Source organism: Nuphar pumila, chromosome 1 (assembly GCF_984573655.1).
Source record: "Nuphar pumila chromosome 1, dmNupPumi1.hap1.1, whole genome shotgun sequence".
Classification (NCBI taxonomy): Eukaryota; Viridiplantae; Streptophyta; class Magnoliopsida; order Nymphaeales; family Nymphaeaceae; genus Nuphar; species Nuphar pumila.
Genome location: NC_143249.1, coordinates 181456506 through 181483183, shown reverse-complemented (window position 1 = coordinate 181483183; position 26678 = coordinate 181456506). Strand labels below are relative to the sequence as shown.

The 26678-nt window shown below is 37.3% G+C and overlaps 2 protein-coding genes across 3 annotated transcripts in view; one reads left to right on the top strand and one right to left on the bottom strand.

Annotated features, from left to right (window-relative positions):
* The window catches only part of LOC149851548 (uncharacterized), a 33575-nt gene extending 32455 nt beyond the window's left edge, over positions 1-1120 (bottom strand). The window contains exon 1 of one of the 2 annotated variants that reach the window (XM_090015347.1): positions 1017-1120. The gene's annotated coding sequence lies outside the window, so the exon portion shown is untranslated. The remainder of the gene's footprint in view (positions 1-1016) is intronic. The other variant, XM_090015351.1, reaches the window with a different exon arrangement.
* Positions 1121-14697: 13577 nt separating this feature from the next.
* LOC149851547 (uncharacterized) lies at positions 14698-15953 on the top strand. The gene is made up of 2 exons (XM_090015336.1): positions 14698-14928; positions 15762-15953. The coding sequence occupies exons 1-2, from the start codon at positions 14707-14709 to the stop codon at positions 15846-15848; spliced, it is 309 nt and encodes a 102-aa protein (XP_089871462.1). The 5' UTR covers positions 14698-14706; the 3' UTR covers positions 15849-15953.
* The last annotated feature ends 10725 nt before the right edge of the window (positions 15954-26678 follow it).

Sequence of the window (26678 nt, the reverse complement as noted above, 5' to 3'; positions counted from 1 at the left end):
TTATTTTATCTCAAAAAAAAAATTTTCGGGGGCGCTGCCCCAGAACCCCCAACTATGGCACAAATAATTTTTTTCCCTACACCCCTGTTTGCCCCCCCCCCCCTAACATGAATCCTAGCTACACCCCTGACTAGTGAAAACCGGTTTTTATTATTTGATGTCCGGTTTTCACATGCTTTTCATTTCAAAATCTTTTCAAAACTACAATTTCTACAAAAAAAGACATCACTATTGTTACTTTAGTTCTGCCCAAGATGAAAAGACATATATAAACACAACCAATGAGAGAAGGCATAGCATGCATAGCGTGAATGCAAGATTATCATGAACGGGAAGCTTACAAGTTACTCTTGGATGGTACATCATCTAAAGAACGCTAAATCCTAAAACCCTCGAGGCTGTCTCTGAGCTTCAAATAGGATGTGGGGGAGAGAATATTCTCTAACGACCAAAAGATAATTGATGAGCCCAGAAAAGCTCACCATAACTAGCCCTACCAACCTGCCAATAAGGGGACGCACTTTAAGAAGTAAACCCCAATTGCTCGAATTTCTCATCAAACCAAAGCTCCAAAACCCTAAGCAAAAATTGCTGCAACAAAAACCATCCAGTAAGGAGCCACAAAGAGGAATAAACCCCAATGCTTCAACGCTCTGGTGATCCCCAAACCCTACGAGTAAGTCAGAACTAACAAAAAGGCCTCATTGAGGGAAGTAAATCCCTAATTCCTCAACATTTCCGCCAACCAAAACCCTATTTTTTCCCAATCTACCACGCGCATGTCTTAAGTTCTGTAACCAGAAACAACCGTGCGATCAATTGCAAAACAAGAGCCGGAGAAACCGAGATCAAATACGCATGAAACCCTAACCCATGCGAGAAATTAAACAAGAAAATCCGTGCCACGAACATCAGAAGAATCAGCAAGAAAACACCCTAAATGCAATCGAAAAAGCAAAGAGAAAAATAGTCCAACAAATGGGAGAAAATAACCGAAAATATAGGAAAAATCGAACCTTTCTCCTTCCGTCAGGAAATCAATGCTCTTTCGAATCCGATACAATGTTTTTTTCGCTCGATAATCGCAGAATCGATCAGAGAGAGAGAGAGAGAGAGAGAGGCTGCGAAGCTGGAATAAAATAACGTTGTCATTTTTAAACAAATCCTTCATTTTGGAAAATATTACACTCGTATCTTATTTCTTGTTGTCGACATTGTTGGTTTGATGAGGGCGTTTCGTGTCAATCCCTCGCTATTTCAGTAAGAAAGCGCCACGTGTTAATTGTCTTAAAGGAATATAATATTCGTTAATGGGGTTTGGTTGTGGGGTGATAATGGGTCGGGTTCTACCGGACCCGGACTTATGAAAACCGGTCCGGGCACGAGCCAATAAGCCTGAGAAGCTTCTTGGTTTGTTTGTGTCCCTATGGTCTGGTAATTTGATGGACCTGGACCAGAACGTGGTCACGTTTTGGATTTCAGATACGTGATTTGATTGGATTTGGTTCATAGCTGACTAAACCGACACTTGTACCTAGAACCACCTACGTAGACCGGAGAGGAACCCCAGCTGGACTAGGTATAGTGACTAAAGCTCAGACCCGGAACAAGGCAGACACCGGTAGGGCTGGCAAACAAGCTGAATGAGCCAAGCTTGAAGTGTTCAAGCTGAGCTCATTCTTGCAGTGAGTCAAGCCGAGTTTGAGCTCGTAACGAGCCTGAGCTGAACGAGCCAAGCTCGAATTGGTTTGATTATATTTACCAAAAAACAAAAAACAATATTGTCTCAAAGGTGGAAGTAATAAGTAAACCCACTGCTTGCAAACCAAAAATGTGACACTTATGCGAATGGAACACTGATCACCCGTCTAATAGTCAAGGCCCCCTCCACTGCACCCAACCCGATATCTGTTTCCACTTCCAAAAATGTGATTCCAGTCTACATATAGACGATGGGGATTCCATGAATCTCATGTTGCAGCTCCCAACTGCAGCTCCCCAACAGAGAGCCTAAGTGGATCCTTGACTGCATCTTATCACCCATTAAATAAATGTATTATAGAAAAAAAAATTACTTAGTACTAAAGTGTACATGATGAGCATTTTCTAGTGACATTCCGGCATTTGGATCGGGTAGAAACCATTATCACCTTGACTGTTCCGACCAAAGTAATGCCGAAATGGTGCAAGTCAATTGGATAGTTTGTTACGGGTCAAATTGGGTTTAAAACCAGTGGCGGAGCTAGACATCTAAATTAGGGTCGGCACAGATGTGTGACTGTGTGTCTGGCAATGGACCGGATGAGAGAGCCGAACTATAACCATCAACATTACGATACGAAAACAGGTTCAATCAACATTGAACCTACCGGATAACCAAACACGGGCCCAAGACATGCCAAGGAGCCCCAAAAATAAGGAAAAAAGAAAAGGAGAGATGAAAGGGGAAAAGGAAAAAAGAAACAAGAAACAAATACATATGTGTGACTGTGTGTCTGGCAATGGACCGGATGAGAGAGAGAGAGAGAGAGAAAGAAAGAAAGAGAGTTTAGAGGGGGGCACAGCATTTGGGTTAGGGTGTGCACTGCCCACCTTGATCCAAACACACTTATTGGAGATTTTCGGGTGAGCATGGGCACTTGTCCACCCTAGACCATATGTAGCTCCGCCCCTCTTTAAAACCATATAACAATTATTAAAGTGAAAGCATTCATGTAAATAAACATTTTACCGGCAATTTGGGTATGTATATCATAATGACAAATATCCGTGATATTTTGAAAATATCATGAAAAAGTGATATTCCAAGAATTGTTTTAAAGAATATATTGTGATAATATATATGCTTATATAAGGTATTTCTAAAAAACGGATCTAAATTTGATATTTTTGTTTTTATCAGCTATTTATCGTAAAAAAATGCACAGTTTTTTATATTTATATTACTATATTAAGAAATTTTTATATTTTTAATTTCTTTTTTATTGCTGAGATTTTGTAAAAAAATACGGGATTTTCAAAAAATCTTCAATTTCCCGCAAGTTTTTGGCTGCCAATATTTTGTTGTTTTAACTTTTGACACTATGCTTGCCGGTGAGCAGGGAGGCTTCATGGGTTTTACCAACTGGAGGCCAACAAATGTGCCATCAGTGATTTGGTGGAGAGGGGGTGGGTTCCCTTAGATCATCCAGAAGAATATTTTTATTTTTGTTTCTTTAATGAACTTTCTTCTTTTATTAAATTATTTTTGTTTAATAACACATGAAAAAGTGATTGATAATCTTTCAACTTTTCTTACACAGAAATTTGTCTGCCGTTATTTTTACTAATTAAACTCTGTTGCTAAGTTTTTATCCAGTTGAGTCCATACGTGAGAACACAGAAGGCACAGTCTGTGTTATGACATATGACAGTATCTTGTCATATCGTAACATGAAGATTAACATATGGCAGGATCTTATGTGACATCATGCAGACACAAGTACCAATGTCCACGAAGCATGTTATATGTTCCCCCCGGAACACGCAGGTGCGTGTTCTCAGGTCTGAATAAGCGCCACATATGTAAGCACGTAGAAATCATTTCACCGTGTGTGTCAGCATCACTTAGCATCGGAGTCTGGTGCATTTGCAAAGACTTAAGTATTCTTTCTCGCCATTAGCACCATAAAATGATGTTTCGAGTAAAAAACAAAAATGTCCTCCCGCCAGAAAGGGTTAAAATCATCATCGTTTTCGCCCTAAGGAGTAAACTCGTCTGCTTTAACAAGAGCCCCTGTCAATATGTCGCTCTAAACATTCTGGATCACCCTTTGGCAATGCACCATCTGCTGTAATAGGAGCTCCGATTGACAACACACCCTTTGTCGTCATTTGCTGCCATTGGAGCACCCTTTATTGTCGTCTGCTATCGTTGGAGTACCCTTTGTCGTCGTCTGCTGCCGTTGAAGCACCCTTTGTTGTCATCTGCTATCGTTGGAGTACCATTTGCCATCGTTTACTGCCGTCAAAGCACCTTTTGTCGTCGTTGTCATCTATTATTATCGGAGCCTCTTTTGTCGTCGTCTGTTCGTGAGAAATAGTTGAACTACCAAAAAAAATAACATTTCATCTATTGTTCATCATGATACGAGGGTACAAACATCGAACTGAGTAGATAGAGAATAGCGATTTACAACAGAGATAATGATGACAATGTCAAATTAAGTAGAGTAGTGATTTATAATAAAAAACAGATAAGATAGTAACGATTTACAATAGAAATCAAATTAGAGGGTAGCGATTTATAGTAGAAATTAGATAAGAGAGTAGCGATTTAAAGTAGAAATCAAATAAGAGAGTAGCGATTTACAATAGAAATCAGATAAGAGAATAGCGATTTACAGTATAAATAAGATAATAGAGTAGCGATTTACAATAAAAATCAGATCAAAGAGTAGCGATTTACAGTAAAAACCAAATCAAAGAGTAGCGATTTACAGTAAAAACCAAATAAGAGAGTAGCGATTTACAGTATAAATCAAATCAGAGAGTTGCGATTTATAGTAGAAATCAGATAAGAGAGTAGCGATTTACAGTAGAAATCAAATCAGAGAGTAGCGATTTACAATAAAAAACAGATAAGAGAGTAGCGATTTATAGTAGAAATCATATCAAAGAGTAGCGATTTACAGTAGAAATCAAATCAGAGAGTAGCGATTTATAGTAGAAATCAGATTTTTACTGTAAATCGCAATTCTCTAATTTGATTTCTAATACAAATCGTTACTCTCTGATCTTATTTCTACTATAAATCGTTACTCTTTGATTTGATTTCTACTGTAAATCGCTAGTCTCTTATTTGATTTCTACTGTAAATCGTTATTCTTTGATCTGGTTTTTATTGCAAATCATTACTCTTATATTTGATTTTTACTGTAAATTGTTATTCTCTGATTTGATTTTTACTGTAAATCGATACTCTTTGATTTGATTTTTACTGTAAATCATTTTTTTCAACAGAGAGAGAATAAAAAAAATCACAGCCGCTTAGAGAGAAATCTTATTGCTCTTTTCAACAATTACAAGAGAGAAAGAAAAAAAAGAATTTATACAAGGCAAGGGCGATAACCCTAAACCTAAACAAGTTGGGTCTGATCCATAAGAAATTGAGTCTCAAACATAAGCCCAAAAAAAATTTCTTTCGGGGGGCGCTGCCCCCACAACCCCCTACCAAGGGCGCCCCCCCTGACCCCTGCCTGCTGACCGCACAGCGGGACCCGCGTCGGGAGGAGCCCTCGGACCCCCTTTCTGCAAGGGCAAAAATTTTAAATCAGGCTCTACAACTCATCAGGCAGGAACGAGAAGGCGGCCATGTGTTATAACACAAGCTAAAAACAAAGGCGAAACATGCAAATCTATTTACGGGGAGCGAGAGGACATTTTCATCCAACGCATATCTATCTTATCGAAGGACATTTCCGTCAAAAGCATATCTACCTTTTTTATATGTTATTTTATTATAAAGTCATCGTGGGCAACATTGACATATGAATTATTGTGGGTCCCAAGATATTCCTCCGTACACACAGGAACACGCAATTTGTGTTTCGGGAAAAACACACACTACCCTCTCCAATGTCCAAGCCTTGGCACAAGGCACACACTCATAGCTCGTTCAGATACTGCACAACAGAAGCACAGAGAAACCAATAATCTTAGACCACAGAAAAGAATAACAAGGCACAAAGTCCTTAAGAAAACACCAGCTTCAACACTATTGCTACACTATGGTCGGATAGTCCCTTCCGATGACAGAAAATGCACTACTAGGCAGCCATTACCAGCAGTAACTTTGTCAAACAATAGTACACATCTATGAATCATTTGATGTGTTCTTGGGACCAGTAACTTTGTCAAACAATAGTACACATCTATGAATCATTTGATGTGTTCTTGGGACATAGGAAAACTATTATACAAAATATTCATCTCTCAAGTAGAAGTAAATATACGCCAATGCAACAAGTAAATACATATCATGACAATGTCCAAAGTTGGGTAACAGCACATACTAGCTCGTCTCACTGATTAGCATCATACACACAAGAAACAAAAACCAAAAACAGTACAACCAATGCCTCTGTAGAGATAAACTGCTAGACCACATCAGTTTCCGGTTGGTTCCATTCAACAAGAAAGAGCTGGTGGAAAAACTTGAAGGGAAGGCCAGCCTCAGCCTAAGCTACTGTAAATGCAGCAGAAGCCCAAATACCAGATTTTTACAAGTTCTAGAATGAAGCAAAGATGCAGCAACAAGATGCAATTTCCCCACAGGGCTTCTTAATGAAGTGATGGGAGAACTCCACACTCTGATGAAAGACGCCTTCACCAGTAGTTCCAAAACCAACAAAACGCACTGCAAGCATGGGTGCTCTACCATTCCAGGTCTCGGTGCTCTTGGTCCAACCCCATTCCCACACTATAACCGGTGGTGGTAGCTCTCTGCGTTGTGAAATCACAGGTTGCCAAGAGCTCTTCCACGCTACCAAGTGGAACGAGACTCTGCAACAAGACAATATCAACTCATAGTGAAGTAAGAAGGAAACCTTCCAACAAATAATAACAATACTACCCAACAATAATCGTTGGAAAATTATATATATTTTAACTAAATTTTTTTTTTATGATTTGGTTTGTGTTTAATTTGGCCATTATTCTAAGTAGTATAAGTTTACATCTACAAAGTAGAGACAATATTTCCATCAATCCACAAACCAAAGAAGCTCATATGTAAGACCAAACATGTGTTTAGTATGTAAATATTATATAAAAAAGAGAAATATCACATCAAAATTCACGAACAAAAAATAAAAATTAAAAGGATTATTACCTTTAAATAATTTTTTATGAAAAGCATCCCATCCTTTATGTTTTTCTTATGCGGCAGAGAAAACTTTTTCATTTATAATTTTAAAGCAACCTTTAGTATACAAATAATGAAAAAAATTCAACATGTTCATTTTTTTTAATTTACTCTCACTACAAGAAAATTGTTAATTAGCGACGGAAATTAGCGACGGATTTTTTCCGTCGCTAATTAGCGACAGATTAGCTAGAGATAGAATCTGTCGCTAATTCGCGACGGATTAGCGAAGAAACAAATTTTATCGCTAATCTGTCGCTACTTAGCGACGGATTAGCGACTAAATTTTTTGTCGCTACTTTTTATTACAAGAACACCATTTTAGCGATGGATTTAGAGAGGGAACTCTGTCGTCGCTAATCCGTCGCTAATTAGCGACGGATTAGCGACAGTATATATTTCATCGCGGTTTTTGTATTTTGATTTAGCGACGGAATGTTTCCGTCGCTAAGCCATCGCTAAATATCGCGTAAATCCCTAATCCCATCCCTCTTTCTCTTTTTCCTGTTTCGCTGTATTGCTCCCGCCCGCCGCCCTCTCCCTCCCGCCGCTCGTCGGCTCTCGCCACCGTCCGGCCGCCGCCGCCTCGCCGACGATCCTCGCTGCCGACCTCCCTGCTTGGCTAGCGGCTGCGCCAGGGACTCCGAGCACCGGCGACCCGCCGCCGACCTCTTCCTCCTCCCTGCTGTTCCTCTGTGGCTGCTGCCGGGAGGTGTTGTCTCCCCTTCGCCGGCGACTCGCAACCGGCGTCCTCAGTCGCCGACGACCGACGATCCTCCCTGCAGCCACCTCTTCGCCTCCGCTCTGAGTTCCGGCGACCCAGTGGCCCCCGAGCTTCGCTCCAGGTCTCCCCCTCTCTGCTGTCGACTGCGCCGGCCACCAGCGACCTCGCCAGCCGCCGCTCCCCGTGCTTTCCGGCAGGCGGGTCGACCCCCTGCGTTTCCGGCAGGGGGGGTCGACCCCCTGCCGGAAAGGCATGGGGGGTCGACCCCCTGCGTTTCCGGCAGGGGTGGTCGACCCCCTGCCGGAAAGGCATGGGTGGTCGACCCCCTGCCGAAAACGCAGGGGGTCGACCCCCCTGCCGTAAAGGCACGGCAGGGGGTCAACCCCCCATGCCGGAACTGCCTTTCCGGCAGGGGGTTTAACCCCCTTCCCTGCCGGAAAGGCAGGTGGTTTAACTGGCTAGGTTGAGATTTAAAATTCAAAAAAAAATTTAATTATAAAAAAAAAATTCAAATCGAAATCAACTGGCTAGGTTGAGATTTAATCAACTGTGGTTAGTTAGAGTATTTCATAAATTTTTATCAATTTGTTAGTTTGTTCTAGTTAGAGTAGTTCATAAATTTTTATCAATTTGTTAGTTTGTTAATGTCTACTGGTAGTTAGTTTTACTTCAATTTGTTTTCTTCAAATCTGGTTAGTTAGAGTATTTCAATCTATTAGTCTTTTATAATTATATTTTTCTTAGATAGATTGGTATTTAATGTTCTAACAATCAGTTAGTTAGATTAGGGCTATTTGAATTCTTTATGATAGTGGTGGTTAAACGGAGTTCACATCTTTTCTAGTAAACTAATTGATTGATTTACTATTCCTTTGCTAAGTAGTTCAGATTAGAAATTGTCTATGACTTTATGTTAGTCGACTGGTTCAACATGTTATAGCTGGTTTGTTAAATTAGCATCTTCTAGTTAGATTTGGCTTAACATATATACTATTTTTCTTTTCTCTTCTTTCAATTAGTTAGAGTTGTTTTAATTTGTTTTAATTTTTTTAGTTAGTGTTTCATCTTGTTTCATGATTAGTTAGTTTGTTACTTAATTTGTTTTGTTTTTGTGCAGATTTTTCAACGGAACCAACTCGTGCTCGGCCACCTGTGGTAAGTAAATGACAAAAACAATGCAAATCGGGTAAATACCCGTGGTGAGTAAGTGATGCAAACGTATCACATGTTATTTAATTTATTGAATGCAACACTTTATTGTTCACACACTCACTTAGTTGTTGATATCTAGGACTGCTTTGTTGGAGTTCGGAGATCATGCTGAGCATGATTTTAATGTAGAAATATGGAAGTGTTCTTATTTTTGGAGTACGGAGTCCATGCTAAGCATGGTAGTAGTTAGTGAGATATTGAAGTGTGTTTGCTGCAGGTACATGTTTGCCATTTATTTGATATGAATGATTATGATGTATTGCAATGTTTGATGTAATTGTATCCATGCTTGCATGTAGTTACTTTCAATTTGATTTTGACTTCCATGTGAAATTTTATAATAAAAGCATGCTTCAAATGATTGTATCATGTCATTAATAGTTTGCACATGAAAATATTAAGTTATTAATGCATGCATCAAAATTCTTGTTATTGTTTGACATAGTATATTGCATGATAAATTTGATATTTTCTTCATCGTCGCATTCTGATTGTTTTTTTCTTAATTCGTTAGGATACTATTTGTAACATCATACGACAGAATGACTGCAAACCGTGAATGGATGTACCGTAGGATAGTGGACAATGAGTTATCGCATGAATATATGGATGGTGTCGATAGTTTTATTGAATTTGCAACGGCGAGTGTCAGTACGGTAGATCCCACAGGTCGGATTAGGTGTCCCTGCAAGATTTGTAAGAATAATCGATTTGTAGAACCTCATGGCGTTAGACATCACCTATACAGGAAGGGTTTTGTGAGTGATTATCAGAACTGGGCGTTTCATGGAGAAGAATTTAGAAACGATTTTGATGCACGGGTGAATGTGGTGCACGATAATCCATATACGAATTTGATATTTGATGTTGCAGGAACAGAATTGGGTTCTGCTATGAGTTCTAGTGATGTAAGAACTGTCGTAGATGAAGAATCACCAAACGATGCAGCTAGTAGATTTTATGATTTACTTAAAGATGCTGATGAGCCACTTTGGAACGGTTGTGAGAGTCACACTATCTTGTCTGCAGTTCTTCAACTAATGAATTTGAAGTCCGAGTATAATTTGAGTCAATCATGTTTTGACCGTTTGTGCATGATTGTGAAGAGTATGTTGCCTAAAGATGAGAAATTGCCACAAAATTTCTATCGTGCGAAAGTTATGGTCAACGCTCTAGGTATGGGTTACAAAAAGATTGATGTTTGTCCAAATCACTGCATGTTGTATTTCAAGGAGCAGAAAAACGACATATCATGCCCGTCATGTGGGCATCCTCGGTTCAAGCCAAAGACAAAAGGCAATGGTAGCACGAGATCAAAGGAAGTTTCATACAAGTCGCTCCGCTACTTTCCTATCACTCCTAGATTGCAGCGATTGTATATGTCTTCAAAGACAGCTAAACACATGAGATGGCATGCAAATAAAGTTTGACACGATGAAAACAAGATCACGCATCCTGTTGACGCTGAAGCTTGGAAGCACTTTGATCGTACTCATCAGAACTTCGCAATGGAAGTGCGAAATGTTAGACTCGGTCTATGTACAGATGGATTTAATCCATTTGGGGGTAGATCAACTCCATACTCATGCTGGCCAGTATTTGTAACTCCATACAACCTTCCACCAAGCTTGTGTATGAAACGTCCAAATCTTTTCTTGTCTCTGTTGATCCCTGGTCCGACCTCACCTGGCCAAAATCTTGATGTATATCTAAGGCCATTGATTGATGAATTAAAAGTACTGTGGGATGACGGTGTTACCACGTATGATGCCCACAAAAAACAAAATTTCAACATGAAGGCCGCTGTTCTATGGACAATCAGTGACTTCCCTGCATATGGTATGTTATCTGGTTGGAGCACACATGGGAGGTTGGCTTGTTCGTACTGCATGGAGGATTCCAAAGCTTTTAGATTGAGGCATAGAAGGAAGCCTTGCTGGTTTGATTGCCATCGTCGATTTCTACCCAGCGATCATCCGTTCCGACGTCAAAAGAATGCATTTACAGCAGGCACAACTGAAATGGAAGGTCCATCCTCAAGATTGTCTGGCATAGAGATTTTAAGAAGATTGCGATACTTTCCAGATGTATTAACAGATGCCCGCAGTCCTACACCCTTCCGTGGATTTGGGAAGGAACACAATTGGACGAAAAATCTATTTTTTGGGAACTACCGTATTGGCCGACCCTATTGATACGACATAATTTGGATGTGATGCATGTAGAGAAAAATGTGTTTGATAATGTGTTCAATACAGTAATGAATATTAAAGGAAAAACGAAGGATAATCCGAAGGCCCGTATGGATTTAAAATTAATATGTAAAACACCAGAATTGGAACTCAAAGAGTATAATGGCAAAGTACTGAAACCAAAGGCGAAGTACGTGCTCGGACCTGATCAAATAAAACATGTATGTCAATGGTTGAGACAACTGAGATTTCCAGATGGATATGTCTCTAACATTGCTCGGGCTGTGAAGATTGACGATGGGCAGTTATATGGGTTGAAGAGCCATGATTGTCATATCTTTATGCAACGATTGATACCCCTAGCATTCCATGATATGTTAGACAAACCTATATGGGGGGTATTGTCTGAGTTGAGCGGATTTTTCAGAACATTGTGCGCATCGGAGGTCATTGTATCAGATGTAAAGAATCTCGAGGACTCTGTCATCACCACTGTTTGTCTGTTAAAAAAGATATTTACGCCAGCATTTTTCGATGTTATGGAACATTTGATCATACATTTGCCATATGAACTAAGGGTTGGTGGCCCTGTGCAATATCGATGGATGTACCCATTTGAAAGGTATATGTTTTTTTATATTTGTCTCTTTAATGACAGATATTTAAAATTTAAAATGTATATTCTTGTCAGATGCATGTTCGACCTAAAAAAAAAGGTTCGTAATAAAGCAAGAGTAGAAGGCTCTATTTGTGAGGCGTACACTTTAGAAGAGATTTCAAATTTCTCATCTATGTACTTCGAACCTCATATTTCAACACGTTACACATGCCTGCCCCGTAACGATGATGGAGAACAAGTAATTGTAGCTGACAAGCTGTCGATATTTCAACGACTTGGGCATGCATTTGGTAGTTGCCGATCAAGGCTATTGACAGATCGAGAGCAAGATGCAGCACACATCTATATTCTTTTTAATTGTTCAGCGATCGACCCATACATCGAGTAAATATATGTATATGCAACTCAATTATAAATCCTTTTATGTTCTATATGTGGATACATGGCTCGGTAATATAAGTATTTGTGGTTTGCAAACGATTTGATCTGGAGTTGCAAAGCAAAGTTTCACATCTCACTAATGCAGAAGTACAAAAAGAACGTGAAACTAAGTTTGTGGAGTGGTTGAAACAGTTGGTAAAGAAGCTAACATAAATTTTGTACTTATAAACAACACTAAGTTACTTAATTGATCGTGATCACAATAATTGTTTATGTCTGTGCGTAGGTTCGCCATGGTGATGTTAAAGATCAAGGAATATGTGATTTAGAAAATGGTCCGACCAAAGTTGTGCAATGCTACAACGGGTATATCGTAAATGGTTATCGATTCCATACAAAAGACTACGGTATAAACAAATCAACGATAAATAGTGGCGTGTGTGTCAAGGGTAGCAGCTACGGTGAAAATGAACATGATTACTACGGTGTTATAGAGGAAATAATGGAGTTGACTTACTTAGGCATGAATAACAGGGTTACGGTATTCAAGTGTCATTGGTTTGATCCAACTGCAACAAGACTCGACAAAGCTTCAGGCATTGTGGAGGTGAATCATAAATCCAGGTTTGGAACATATGAACCATTCATATTAGCCTCGCAAGCTCAACAAGTTTATTATACTTCATATCCGAGTATAAAAAAGTCAGATAGAAATGAATGGTGGGCAGTTTGCAAGGTGAAATCCAAACTATACCCCGAGTATGATCAGTTACAAGAAGATGAGTTAGCTGAAGACAGTGATTACTATCAATCAGATGATGTCTGTGACTTCGCTTATGGTCACGATGTTGCGCATGATATGCATGTCATATCTCCATTGGCTGATGAAACATTCATAGAGGAATGTGATCCAAATGATGTACCAAGTGGATGGGCAAACAATGAAGAAGAAGAAGAAGAAGAAGAAGAAGAAGAAAGTCAAACTAGTGACAAGGAAGAATTCTCAAGCTAGTGAGCAAAATCTTATACTACAAACCTCTATTTAAATGCATTGTAATACTTGATGTGAGTTGTATTGCAATACTTGGTGTGAATGATTAAAAATTTTATTTCAATGTATTGTAATACTTGATACGAATGAATCGAATGCATTGTAATACTTGATGTGAATGATTTCAATTATCTGAATGTATTATAATTTATGCAATTAACGAATGATTTGAATTAGTGCAATACTTGATGTCAATGATTTGAATTATTTGAATGCATTGCAATGCTTGATGTGAATGACTTGAATGCATTGTAATACTTGATGTTGAATGTATTGTATGACATATGTTATTTGTTAGAATATGGTTCGTGGAGGTTATAGTGGTCGCTCATCCAGTAGTAGCCAGGCTCAACCTTCATCTTCACGGGCTCCTGTGATAGGTATATCATATAACTAATTAGATGCTTGATTAGTTCAAATGCACATTCTGAGAACTTGGTGTGTATTTTTTTACAGATGATGTTGCGCCTGTACACGACCCACCTACACCAGTTGATCGCACAAGTCAACAGCCAACACAGGAAACAGGGTCTTCTCAGGCTGGCACAAGAAGACTCATTCGAATAGTGTATATCGATAATCGACCGTAAGTATTTTGTTTTCAATTATTGCATATCTTTTAAATATTTTATATTGATATTTACTGTGTAACAATTCATGTGCAGCACGAGGTTTGAGCCACAAGAAGTAGTACGGGAGATTAGGAATTCACTTCTTCAACATCTACCAGGACCAGTTGCTCAATGGAAAGAGTACCCAAAGGAGGTGTTAGACAGATTGTGGTCCTCATTCATGGTATACAGTTGTTCCTCATAGTTAATGTGTTTCATATTTAATTTATTTAAGCAATGTCTACTAACTTTCTGAAAATATTTGTAGGCTTCGAATCGCTTTGCAACTACGGTGGAAGAAAATGATGCAAGGAAGGTGTGGCAGAAGGTGGCTGCCAATCGATTTGCAGACATGCTGCACACTATGAAGACTGCAGCAAAAAAAGCATCTGGCGTAGTAGATGATCCATTACTGTGGAAGGGCCATGGTCCTATTACTATCAGGAGAGATTACTGGGATGAAATGTGTGATATGTGGGCGGGAGATGCATTTAAAAATCGCTCTACGAAGGCTTCACAAAATCGATCGAAGATGCCCGAAGCCCATCTACACACAGGTGGATCTAAGACATTTGGGAGCCACCTAAAGAAAATGGTAACTCATCAATATATAATATTAATTTTATAAGTATTGTTGCAAATTTGTGTACTAAATCTTTTGTCATTTAACTTCGCAGGAAGCAGAAAAAGGAGGCAGTGTACCATATAAGGATGTGTTTGTAGAAACACATAAACGGAAGACCACGGAAGTCTTCGTATCAGAGAAGGCGAGAACGACAACGGTATGTATTAATTCTATTAATAATCATTGCAATATATATGCAAGTCATCATAATGTTATCATTAATTATTAATGAATACTTTAAACATTATTTTGTAGGAGGCATATGAGCAACAAATGGTAGAGCGATATGGCGAAGATGCTACTCAGCATCCATCATTTGATCCTACAGCATGGGTGACTGCAGCAGGTGAACCCAAAAAAGGTCGCGTGTTCGGGTTTGGGAGTAATATGAACACTTCACCAGTTATTGGTTCTTCCAGTTACGGCTCACCAACTTCTTGCGCCGACATAAGCTCCAAGCAGCCGACTATTCTTTCCGGTGATGATGTATGCGAGATCATTAATGAATCACTGAATAACTACTTCCAATACACCGTCGCCCCCTTTCTCCGAAATGAGATCAAGGCCGTTGTTCAGGATAGGGGATCTTCGATTCCAGGTCCCTCTCAGGTATAATCACATATATAGTTTTTTTGACTGTCTTAAAGCACATCTGAGCATGGTAGAATCACATATAGAGTTTTCTAGATGCCTTAGAACACATATGAACATGCTATAATCACATATTCAATTTTTTTACTGCCTTAGCACACATATGAGCATGATAGAATCACATATATATATATATATATATATATTTAACTTTTTGTCTGTCTTAGAGCACATATGAGCATGATAGAATCACATATAAAGTTTTTTTGATTGCATTAGAACACATAAGCATGCTATAATCACATATTCAGTTTTTTTACTGCCTAAGAACACATATGAGCATATTATAATCACATATTCTGTTTTTTGACTGCCTTAGCACACATATGAACATGCTATAATAACATATAGAGTTTTTTAACTGCCTTAGAACACATATGAACATGTTATATATCATTTATGATAGAATCACATATAAAATTTTTGGCTTTGCCTGCCTTAGAGCACATATGAGCATGCTATATTCACATATTCAATTTTTTTACTGCCTTAGCACACATACGGGCATGATCGAATCACATATATAGTTTTTTGCCTGCCTTAAAGCACATCTGAGCATGGTAGAATCACATATAGAGTTTTTTTATATGCCTTAGAATACATATAAACATGCTATAATCACATATTCAATTTTTTGACTGCCTTAGCACACATATGAGCATGATAGAATCACATATAGAGTTTTTTTATTGCCTTAGATCACACATGAGCACATGATAGAATCACATATAGTGTGTAATTTATTTCATTATATTTTGTTTATCAATACTGACTGTTCTTTTCTTGTGTAGGCTGCTAGCGATAATCAGGGTAGTGGAGCTGAAGGGACAGATAAAGACAATGAACAAGAAGACGCACAAAATCTTGGCGATGATTAGAGGACTGTGTTGAAGAAGTTCTATTTTTTTTATTTTTCCTAATTGTAATTGTTGAATTGTAAATAATTAAACTTCTTAGTTTTAAGGTGGAACGATTAATTATTATAGATACTTGTTATATGATTTTTTTTGTGTGGTTTGTTTTTTATTTACAGGAAATATAAATTGTACAGGAAATATAAATTGTACAGTTCTCGGTAATTAATTTTTAAATAAATTTTTTTTGATTTTTTTCGTTTTTGCGACGGATTAGCGACGGATGATTCCGTCGCTATTCATATTAATCTAGCGACGGCTTAGCGACGGAATTAAATCCGTCGCCACGCCGTGGTCACCGTTTAGTACCGGCGGATTGGCGACGGAATATAGCGCTCGTTATTCCGTCGCAATTAGCGACGGACTTGGCGACGGAATTATTCCGTCGCCAGTTAGCGTCGAAATATTCGCGACGTAAGCATACTGTCGCCGCGTTGTCGCTAATCCGTCGCTAACATGGTTAGCGACGGATTAGCGACGGAATGTGGTCGTCGCTAATCTACTGCTTTGTTGTAGTGTCTTTTCAGAACTATAAATGAGTGAAACAATATTTTCTCTTTTGTGACCGTCTAGTTAGTTAATTTTCAATTGATTGCAAACCAAGGTTTTAAAACTCGCTGAGTCAACTCAGTGACTCGGCTCGGCCCTCCAGCAAGTCAACACGGCAAGGCAAACTCGGTTTGCAAAGACTCGGTTGCTGACTCGGGCGAGTTCTGGGCACTTTGGTCTTTAAGAACATTTGAAAGACTTGTTCCTGCTTGTGTAGTTTCTTTAATAAATGTTAGCCACCTTACTGTACATTGATAACATTTAACAACCCGTAAGTGTTCATTTTTCAAAGAACAAATAGCATAATATCAATAGGCTTACCAACTTAATATAAAATCACAAAATTAGTAACAGTCTATGGGCAATTTTTTCCAACTGCCATGCTGCTACACAATGATTAGAGTGCAATACCTTTGTTCTAATAAAGCATGTAAAAAAAAAGATCATGTTCGGTTACATTCACCATAAAAGATGGAGCACCTGATTGCATTGAAAATGTGTTTTATATGTGATTCCACACCAAAAAATGATTTCTCAAAAATGAGGTAGTCCTCAACAAATTGGCTTCTGATTGATCTTTAACAGTAAGTTGCTGACAAATTCAGTCACAATGCAAGTGACGTTTTGGAAGCATTCATCTTTTGTTACTATCTCTGATTTTCAAATCATCTGTAACAAATGCCAAAACTATCTAAGTTCCCTCACTCTATGTTTTCTGTCATAGTTTTCTTCTCTAAGTCGTCGATCTCACGATGGTACCACTTATAATACAAACAATCCACTTTGCAGATTTTATTGATAAGTTTTTTGCTAAGTAATGTGATTATGATTCTTAATTGTCATAAATAAATATTCATTTTGGCTTTTCATTTATCTGGGAATAAGTCTTCAATTTGCAGATATTGCCACCAACGGCTAAAAATTATTTGTAAGAAAATTTCAAAGACTTGTTCCTGCTTGTGTAAATGTGAGATTTGAATTAAGAGCAGTTTTACTTGATGTTAGTTTACTTATTAATCAATTAAACTAGTAATTAAGTCATTCTACAAACTTTTATATGTTTAAATGACAATTTATATATTGTCTTTCTTTTAAAATCAAAAGTTAACAAAACCCGGTCCTAGTCACCGAGTTGACCCGCCGAGTCATAAGTCCATAAAGAACGAGTTGAGTCCCGAGTCACTGGGTTTTAAAACCTTGTTGCAAACTGACCTCTCATTGTGCAGCTGAGTTTTCCTGTGGTATCTAATGTGAACCAAAATCCATAACAGAGACAGACTTATTATTCCTCTGACTATATCATCATGAACCAATAATTAATAAATCACAGAACATCTTGAATGGATTAAGCCATCTCGTGAAAGAGCAGCTATGTTTGTCAACGAACAAACTGAAGAAGTGTAAGCAACGACTGTTGTATGAAAGAACAAACTAGGCAAATTGCCTCATACCGTTTCTACACCCAGCAGAAGATGTCGCAGATACGAGGAAGCCTAATGTGAACTGCCCCAATAAGTTAAACGTAATATCAGTAACAATTGCTCACAATATCTTCAGATTCTGGGAAGCTTAAAAGCAAGCATAAAAAAAAAGAAAATGACAGTACAAAGGAAAACTGATGATATGCTATAATCTTACATAGGCTGCTTACGGCTGTAGCTAAGGCTTCTCAATCACTGTTGCAATGTGCATGCATGTCCACCTGATGCATTTTACATATAAGAAAATCAATGCAACTGGATACTAGGATGAAGTGCTTGAGTGCCTGTATGAGTGCAATTCCTATGGCAAATTTTAAAAAAGCATGGCACGTTCAAATGTTATATGATGATATGCACTTATGGATCCATACTAAACTGTGATCCAGATTAAACAGCTCGGATCGATCCCTGGACAACTCGGGTTCCAGATCTATGGTTGTGAGCCATATTAGCATCATATCCAATTGGTAAAGGGCATTAGTTGTCCTTTTCTTGACCTTTGTTAAGACTTTCCTTCTATTCAACCCTTACTCCTTGTAATTGATGTATAAAGTCCCAAAAGAATGAATGAGAAAGTGTGATCTTCTTTGTGCCCTAATACTCTCTTTGTGTCCTTCGGCTCTTCCTCTTCTTCTCTCCTCTATCTTTCTATTCTTATTTTTCTTTTGTTTTTACCTCAACGACACATCAAGGTGGATCAAAGAGGACCAGAATGGTGACGTGAAGTGTACCATCAGATTCTAAGAGGAATTAATAGTGACCAGTCTTGTGTGGAATGCATGGTTTGAAAACCAAGTGACTCAAGCTCGTCCATTAGTGACTTGTGACTTGGGCGGGTCAACTGGTGACTTGCCCGGGTTTTATTAACATTTGATTTTGTATAAAAATAATGTATTATTAGTCAACTAAATATAAAAAAAGCTACAAAATGACATTATTTCTTCTAAAATACTAAATAAATCATTAGTGGGGTAAGTTTGCAATCACATGCGCACAGCAAGATCATGTAAATCCCTTTGACGATAAGATAGAAGCGTAAACCCTAAATCTTCATGAGAGGCCACAAAAGATATAAAAGCATGCATTATAATTCTCAAATTTCATAAAAGAGATGTTTATATATATATATATGTGTGTGTGTGTGTGTGTGTGTGTTCAATATACCCGATAGGGGTATTTTTATACTTTTACATAGTTGTTTTTAGAAACAACTATTTCTTTCTTTTTCTATTTTTCCTTTTTTTTATTTCTTTTTTTTCCTTTTTATTTTTTATAGCTTGCATTGGGAGTCTCAACATAGAGTAGTTGGGGGCCCCAATGGTCATATTTGGGGGCTCCCAATAACTCTACATGGGAGCCCTCCAATGCTCTCTCATTCTCTCCTTTTGTCTATAAATAGGGACTCCACCCCTTTTAATTCTCAAGCATTCTATGCTCTCTCTCTCTAATAAATATTTTATTATTTCTTATGTTCTTGTAGGCTTTTGTATTGTCCCTTGTGGACTTTTTGTTTGTGTGTCGTAGTGCTTGTCCATTATTGAACTTTGTGAATGCTTGTATATTCTTGGGTTACATTTTTCGCATACTTTATAAAATGGTATCAGAGTAAGGTTGTGCTCTTGATTCTTGTTAAAACTATTTTTAGTTTGTATTTCGTGATTCTCTTTCGCTCTTTTTACTTATCCCCTCTAAGTCAATATGGAGACTGAGCACAAGATCGATCTCTTCTTCAAGCTAAACAACATCAACTACATGATATGGGCATCTGTCATGGAGAATAACCTTAAGGGCAAAAAACTTTGGGGATATGTGATGGGCACCATTCCCTCAACTTACTAAAATGCAAGAAGGACAAGAAAAAGCATTGGAGGGAAATGGGCGCATTAAAGCCATTGAAGATCACCAATACAAAATTGAGGATTGAGAAAGTAAACATGCAAAAATTCTTGCATGGTTCACGAATAACGTGGAGCTAAAGATTTACACCAACATTGCCAAATTCTGCAAAGCAAACAAAGCATAGTTCTTCATAAAAGGTATGTATACTAAAAAAGACCTCGCAAGGCAATTTTTTCTTCAAGAAAAAATTCACACCATTAAACAAGGGATCATGGGTGTCCGTGACTATTTTAGAACTTTTAGTCCCTTATGGGATGAGATATCTCTTTTAGAACCCAAGTGGGTAGCTAGTGAAGATGTTGAACTTAGAATAGAACAAATAGAAAAAAAAATTATTTTTTTTTATTTTTACATGGGTTTAGGCCCGAATATGAACAAGTTTGATCTTCTCTCCTCCATAAATCTAAGCCTCTTCCCCTAGAGGATGTCGTTGCTGAAATATGCCAATAGAAACTCGTATTGACATGATTAAAGGCGGAGATGAAATCTTAGTTGTGTCCAAACCCGACAATTATGTTAAAACTTACAAGCCTCCACACTTTAAGAGACAAAAATGGCTATAATGGAAACTATAGGAAAGCCATTTGTCATCATTGCAAAAAACCGAGACATATAAGACCAAATTGTCCCAAGTTAAATGAAGCTCTTAAAAACATGGTTGTTTTCGTCAAATAAACTACACCAAGGAAAAAAGAACCAATCAAAAGAAATGATTCATTTTCTCTTGCTCAACTATCAGAGACACTACAAATCCTACTCAAATCTTCATCTATATCGGGTGTCATCATTGCTTCTTCCTCTCCTCCAGATATGTCTTCTTAGATCCTTGATTCGGAAGCCTCTTTTCATGACACCTCTTGAGAATTATGCTCTAATTCAAAGACCTCTTATGTTTCAATTGCCGATGAAACATCTTTACAAATTAAAAGTGTTGAAACCTTAAACACTTCTAAAACTTTTTTTGTACCAAATGTTAGAGTCGTTCTACAACTAAATCTAAATCTTTTTTTGTTTCTCAAATATTTGATCATAGATGTGAAATCTCCTTCTCATCTAAGGATTGCTTCATGCAGGATCTTTGCTCTAGGAAGCTGATTTAGCAAGGCCATAGAAGGGTGCATCTCTACTACATGAACTATTTTAACCTTCCTACCAACTCTTTTTGTAATTATGTCCAAGATAAAAATATTAAAACTTGGCATAAAAGACTTGAACATCCAAGATTCTCTAAGATGTATCATTTTCTCTTTGAAAAAAAAAATTATAATGAAAAAAAAATCTTATAGGAATTGTATTTTTGAAAAAATGAAATCCACTCATTTTCCAAATAGAACCTTCATTTCTAAGAGGCATTTTGAATTAGTTCACTCGAATGTTTGGGGACCTTCCCCCATCACATCAAAAAGGAAGATACTCATATTATGTGACATTTATTGATGATTTTACTATATATGTATAGATATACTTTCTTAATTTGAAATCTGATGTCTTCTCATTCTTTAAAAAAATTTATATGATTGTTAAAAATCAATTTTTAAGCAACATCTCTATCCTTAGATCCGATTTGGGTGGTGAGTATTTATCAAATGAGTTTCAAAATTATTTAGAAATAAATGGAATTTGTCATCAAAGATCATATCCTAAAACTCCTCAACAAAATGGATTGGCTAAAAAGAAACATAAACACATCTTGGAAACTACTAAGACACTACTTATCTTTAAAAAAAATTCAAAAAGCTTTTAGGTTGAAGTTGCTCTAACATCAACCTATTTGATAAATAGAATTACCTCATCATCTTTGCAAATATATCTTCTTATGAAAAATTATTTAAAAAAATACCTGACTTCAATAGATTAAGAATTTTTTGTTGTAAGTATTTTTCATAAAAGCAATAAATTGTCTCTCAAAGCTATTGAGTGCGTATTCTTAGGTTGTGGAGAAAATCAAAAGGGATATAGATGTTTTAATTAAAAAAATAACAAACTATATGTTTCTAAAGATGTGGCCTTTTTAGAAAATGAAAGTGGTTTTGAGAAGACCAAAAACAACAATGAAGTTGAATATACCTTTTTATTTGATCTCTTATCGCAAGAAGAGTTAATCTCTAATGATAATTCTTTGAATGATGAAGGGGATATTCTCTTAAATAATAATAAAAATAATAATAAAAATATTAAGGAAAGGATACATATAAGTGACGAAATTGTTGATAGACCTATACAAACTTATACCAGGCGTAATCAAAGAAATCCTATAATGCTTTGGAAAAATATTCCCAAGGTTCAAATCTTGAGGAAACTTTTCTTAAGAGATCTAGTCGTATCTCCAATCCCTCAAATAGGTTTGTATCCTACGACACTTTAACACCAAATATAGGTCATGCCTAATAGCATTACATTCATTTCATGAACCATCTCATTATAACAAAGCAAAAAATCTTTCCCAATGGGTTGATGCTATGAATTTAGCACTTAGAGCTCTTGAAAAAGCTAAAACTTAGGAGATAACTTTGTTACCCATAGGTAAGAAATCTATAGGATGTAGATGGGTTTTCAAAGTTAAGACTAAGAGTGATAGGTCTTTAGAATGTTACAAAGCAAGATTAGTGGCTAAGAGATATTCTCAAGAATATGGTATTGACTACGAAAAAATATTTGCCCCCGTTGCCAGAATGATTAGTGTTAGGACCCTCATAATTGTAGCATCTATCAAACAATGGCCTATTTACCAACTAGATGTAAAAAATATTTTTTGAATAGTGGATTAAGTGAAAAAGTTTACATGGATCCTGTGCCGGTGATTCGCATTGAGAATAGAAAAAATCTTAAACTTAAAAAAGCCTTATATGGTCTAAAATAAGCCCCAAAAGTGTGGCATGATAAATTTAGTAATGTGATGACTCATATGGGTTTTCATTCATGCTATATTGACACTATTCTTTTTGTAAAAAGTACAGGTTCAATGACAGTTATTCTTCTACTGTATATAGATGATATGATTATCACTAGAAGTGATAAGTAAGAAATCAATGACATTAAGAGAATCTTAAAAGAAAATTTTGATATGTCTGATGTAGGATTCTTAAGATACTTCTTAGGTATAAAAGTTGCGTACTCTCTAAGAGGGTATATTCTTTCTTAAATGAAACTTGCAGCCAACATTTGTACTAAGTCTAGCATTTCAGATGATAAGAAGATAGAGACCTCTAAAGTCATTAATGCCAAATTGAGGCTAAAAAATGAAACTCTACTCGAAGATCCTACTCCTTACTGTCAACTTGTTGGATCTCTTACAAACTTGTTCATCACTCAGCCAGACATAGCTCATGCAGTTAATTCAGTTTCAACATGCTCCTACCACTGTGCACATGAGTGCAATCTTAAAAATGATCAGATATATTAAGAACATCATAACCAAGAGAGTTTTTCTTTTATCATCCTCTTCACTTGATTTTTTTGCTTATACTGATGCCAATTAAGGAGAAAAACACAATGATAGAGTCTCAACTACAGGTTTTTATGTGTTTTTAGGTGACTTGATGATCTCATAGAGATGCAAAAAGCAGCACAAAGTATCACTATCCTTAACTACAGCCGAATATCGAGCAACGACCACTACGACAATGGAGCTCGTATGGCTTCGAAGTCTTCTCAGTGATATGGCCATAGTCATCTCCACACCTTCGAAGATATGCTGTGATAACAAAAGTGCAATTTACATTGCAAGCAACCACACCTTTCATGAGCTTACTAGCATATTGAGATGGACTATCACTATGTATGTGATGAATATCTAAGAGAAACTATTATGTTGTCATATGTCACATCAGAGTACCAGTTGGCTAATTTCTTCATTAAAGCTCTTCCTGCTCATTTTATTTTTCTTTTAAACAAATTTTCAGTTATCTCTCCATAAAGTTTGAGGGAGGGTGTTAAAATATATATATATATATATATATATATGTTCAATATACCTTATAGGGGTATTTTTATACTTTTATATAGTTGTTTCTAGAAACAACTATTCCTTTCTTTTTCTTTTTTTTTCTTTTTTTTGAAACTTGCATTGAAGGTCGCAACATAGAATCGTTGGGGGCTTCCAGCGACTCCATGTGGGAGCCCCCAATGCTCTCTCATTCTCACCTTTTGTGTATAAATAGGGGACTCCACTCCTTGTAATTTTCAAGCATTCTATGCCCTCTCTCTAATAAATATTTTATTATTTCTTATGTTCTTGTAGCCTTTTTAGGCTTTTGTATTGTCCCTTGTGGACTTCTTGTTTGTGTGCCGTAGAGATTGTTCATTATTGGACTTTGTGAATGTTTGTTCATTCTTGGGTTACATTTCTGTATACTTTATTACACGAGAAACCTCGTAAATGCTTATGACACCAACAAAACTCATTAAAGCAAATATTAATATGCATGCAGAATGCACAAACAAAAACACTCATTAACATGCATGTGATACACATACAAAACAATCAGAAGGAAACACAAGAGTTCACATGTCATCAAATCAAGTTGATAAGACCCACACACCAAAAATAATGATGTGCATATATTCAAATTCATGAAGTGACATACAATCCTGGACACAAGAAAAAAATAATAATTTCACTAAAACAAATGATATCCAAAAGCATCACCACATGTTTGGCTATAACAAACAATACATAGCTAATTAAGAACAAGAACAACCAATACAAAAAACAAATATTTGATTGATAAAAAGTATTTGTATTATTTACAAGAAATCCTCACTACAAACACTCATGCATACACACCAACCAATCACTTATGCATTTTATTAGACACATGACATGCATGAGCTCTCACATAAGTATCCAAATAACAACTTTCCAACTTCTAATGTCTGTGTCCATGCCCATTGTGCTTAGCATCACCAACCACCTTCTGTCCTTCGCATCAAAGAGTGGCTCCTAGGTAAATTCTAACCTACCTTGTGTGGTTTCTCCATTCTTCTAGGCTAAGAATTCATTTTTCTAGACAGAAGAATACCTTCTTACATGGGGGAGCCACTTTCCATGTAGGAAAATCCAGTCAAAGTAATGGATACATTGCCGAATGCATCACAACTACGTAATCAGAGTAGGGAGACTGCCAAAATTCTTAGTGGGGCAAGGGCTTCACAAAGCCCGGGTAAGTATCTCAGTCTCTCTCTTTACTATTATTTAGTTAAAATTTTCATTAATTACATTTATTAATTTAAAGTTCCTCTTTCTTGTTTGTCTTCAAACCTTTGTAGGTCTTACCACCAAAGTTGTATCTCCCTCTTTCACAAGTGTTATGGAAACTTACAAAGAAAAGCCAAGAAAAGTGATTCTTAAGGAATTCAATCTTGGCGAAGTTACATTGCTATTTGGTGGGAATGACTTTGTCTTGTACCAATGGGGTTCCCATGGGGGAGTTTAGTAAAGAATTTCTTTTTGTAAAATTCTTTTAAATAAATAAAAAACTTTTGTTTGAGGATTATTGACATCTACAATTTTTTTGCGACCGTCATGGGACAAAACAAGGTTATTCCAATTTTTATCATGATTAAAATGAATGCATATTTTCAAGGAACAAAAGAAATCCAATTTCGATATTCAAAATGACAACAGGAGTCTCTTTTGACAGTGCAAGTGTAAATTTCTTTGGTTCTTGAATTACGGTTACACAGGGCACAACACTGACCAAAAACGGAACATAATAATGCATTAGACATGTAAATGGTGTCCATTTGGTTTTGGTTTTGGTTTTGGGCTATTATTCCCATGACTTAATTATGCTTGGCTTCAGGACGTAATTGTATTTGGTTTCTGAGTTGATCTCAGATATGGGAAGGTCAAGCGTGGCGATTTATTCTAGACTAACTTTAAGCCAATTTTGATCTTATCCTATAGAGCTGGTAGGATTGATGTTGATGGTGAAGCCTTGATCTGATTGCAATTTGGTTTTGAGATATGGGAAGGTCTCGATCCGATTGAAATGTGAAAATCTTATACATTTGTATTTGGAAGGGTTGATGTTGAAGTGCTGCCAAAACATTGACATTGGCGTGTCAAAGATTTCCTTTTCTTTCTAATGGTAGAATTCTAACGCTTGATGAAAGATGAATTCAGTTCGGTCTGTGCTGTCGAGTGCAGCTGTCTTGGACCATTTTCTGCCTGGCAGACAGTACAGCCAATGGCCAGACTAGAGAAAGGTGTGGTGAGGGGATGGGAATAGCTCACCCCAATAAACCTGGTTGAGATACGAGGGGTGGATTGTTTTCAAAATCAGGTTTGAGGAGCTGTACTCCTCTCCCTCAGTCTCCTCTTCACATCACAAGGAAAAGAACAAGAGTCAACCGCAACTCCATGGCTTGAACAATTCCACACTCTACATGAACTTCATCGTCCCCATCCAAGTGTCTGACCTCTGGTATGACTGACTAAACGACAGCAATCTCATCAAATCAGAGTCACCTTGAATGTGGTTCATCTTAAACAGGAACACCACCCATCAAAACAATGAACATGCTCATTGTGAGCTGTTCATCTTAAACCATTCTGATGCTGTCCATCACATATCCAAGTGATGGTCATCCCATTCGTACAGGTTTTGGATGTCGTTCATCTTGAGATCAACCACATCTAGAGGTGACAGAATAACGTGAGGGTACACTCTGACCTGATCCCATCTCCTTGGAAGGGTCCTCTATGATGTTGAGTGGACCAATGGTACCCTCCTTTTACTACAGATTGGATGCCAACAAAGAGTATGCCAAACCTTTCACATTGGGATCGGGATCCTCAGACCCAACTGGCTCAAGGGTGCAAACTATTTGGGACAAGAGTATGTAGATAGGTTTTTGTGCA

Excerpts from the sequence above, each read along its gene's own strand:
- LOC149851547 (XM_090015336.1), top strand. The coding sequence starts at position 14,707 with ATGAACACTTCACCAGTTATTGGTTCTTCCAGTTACGGCTCACCAACT. Across the intron at positions 14,929-15,761 it reads CGATTCCAGGTCCCTCTCAG|GCTGCTAGCGATAATCAGGG; the intron begins GTATAATCACAT and ends TTTCTTGTGTAG.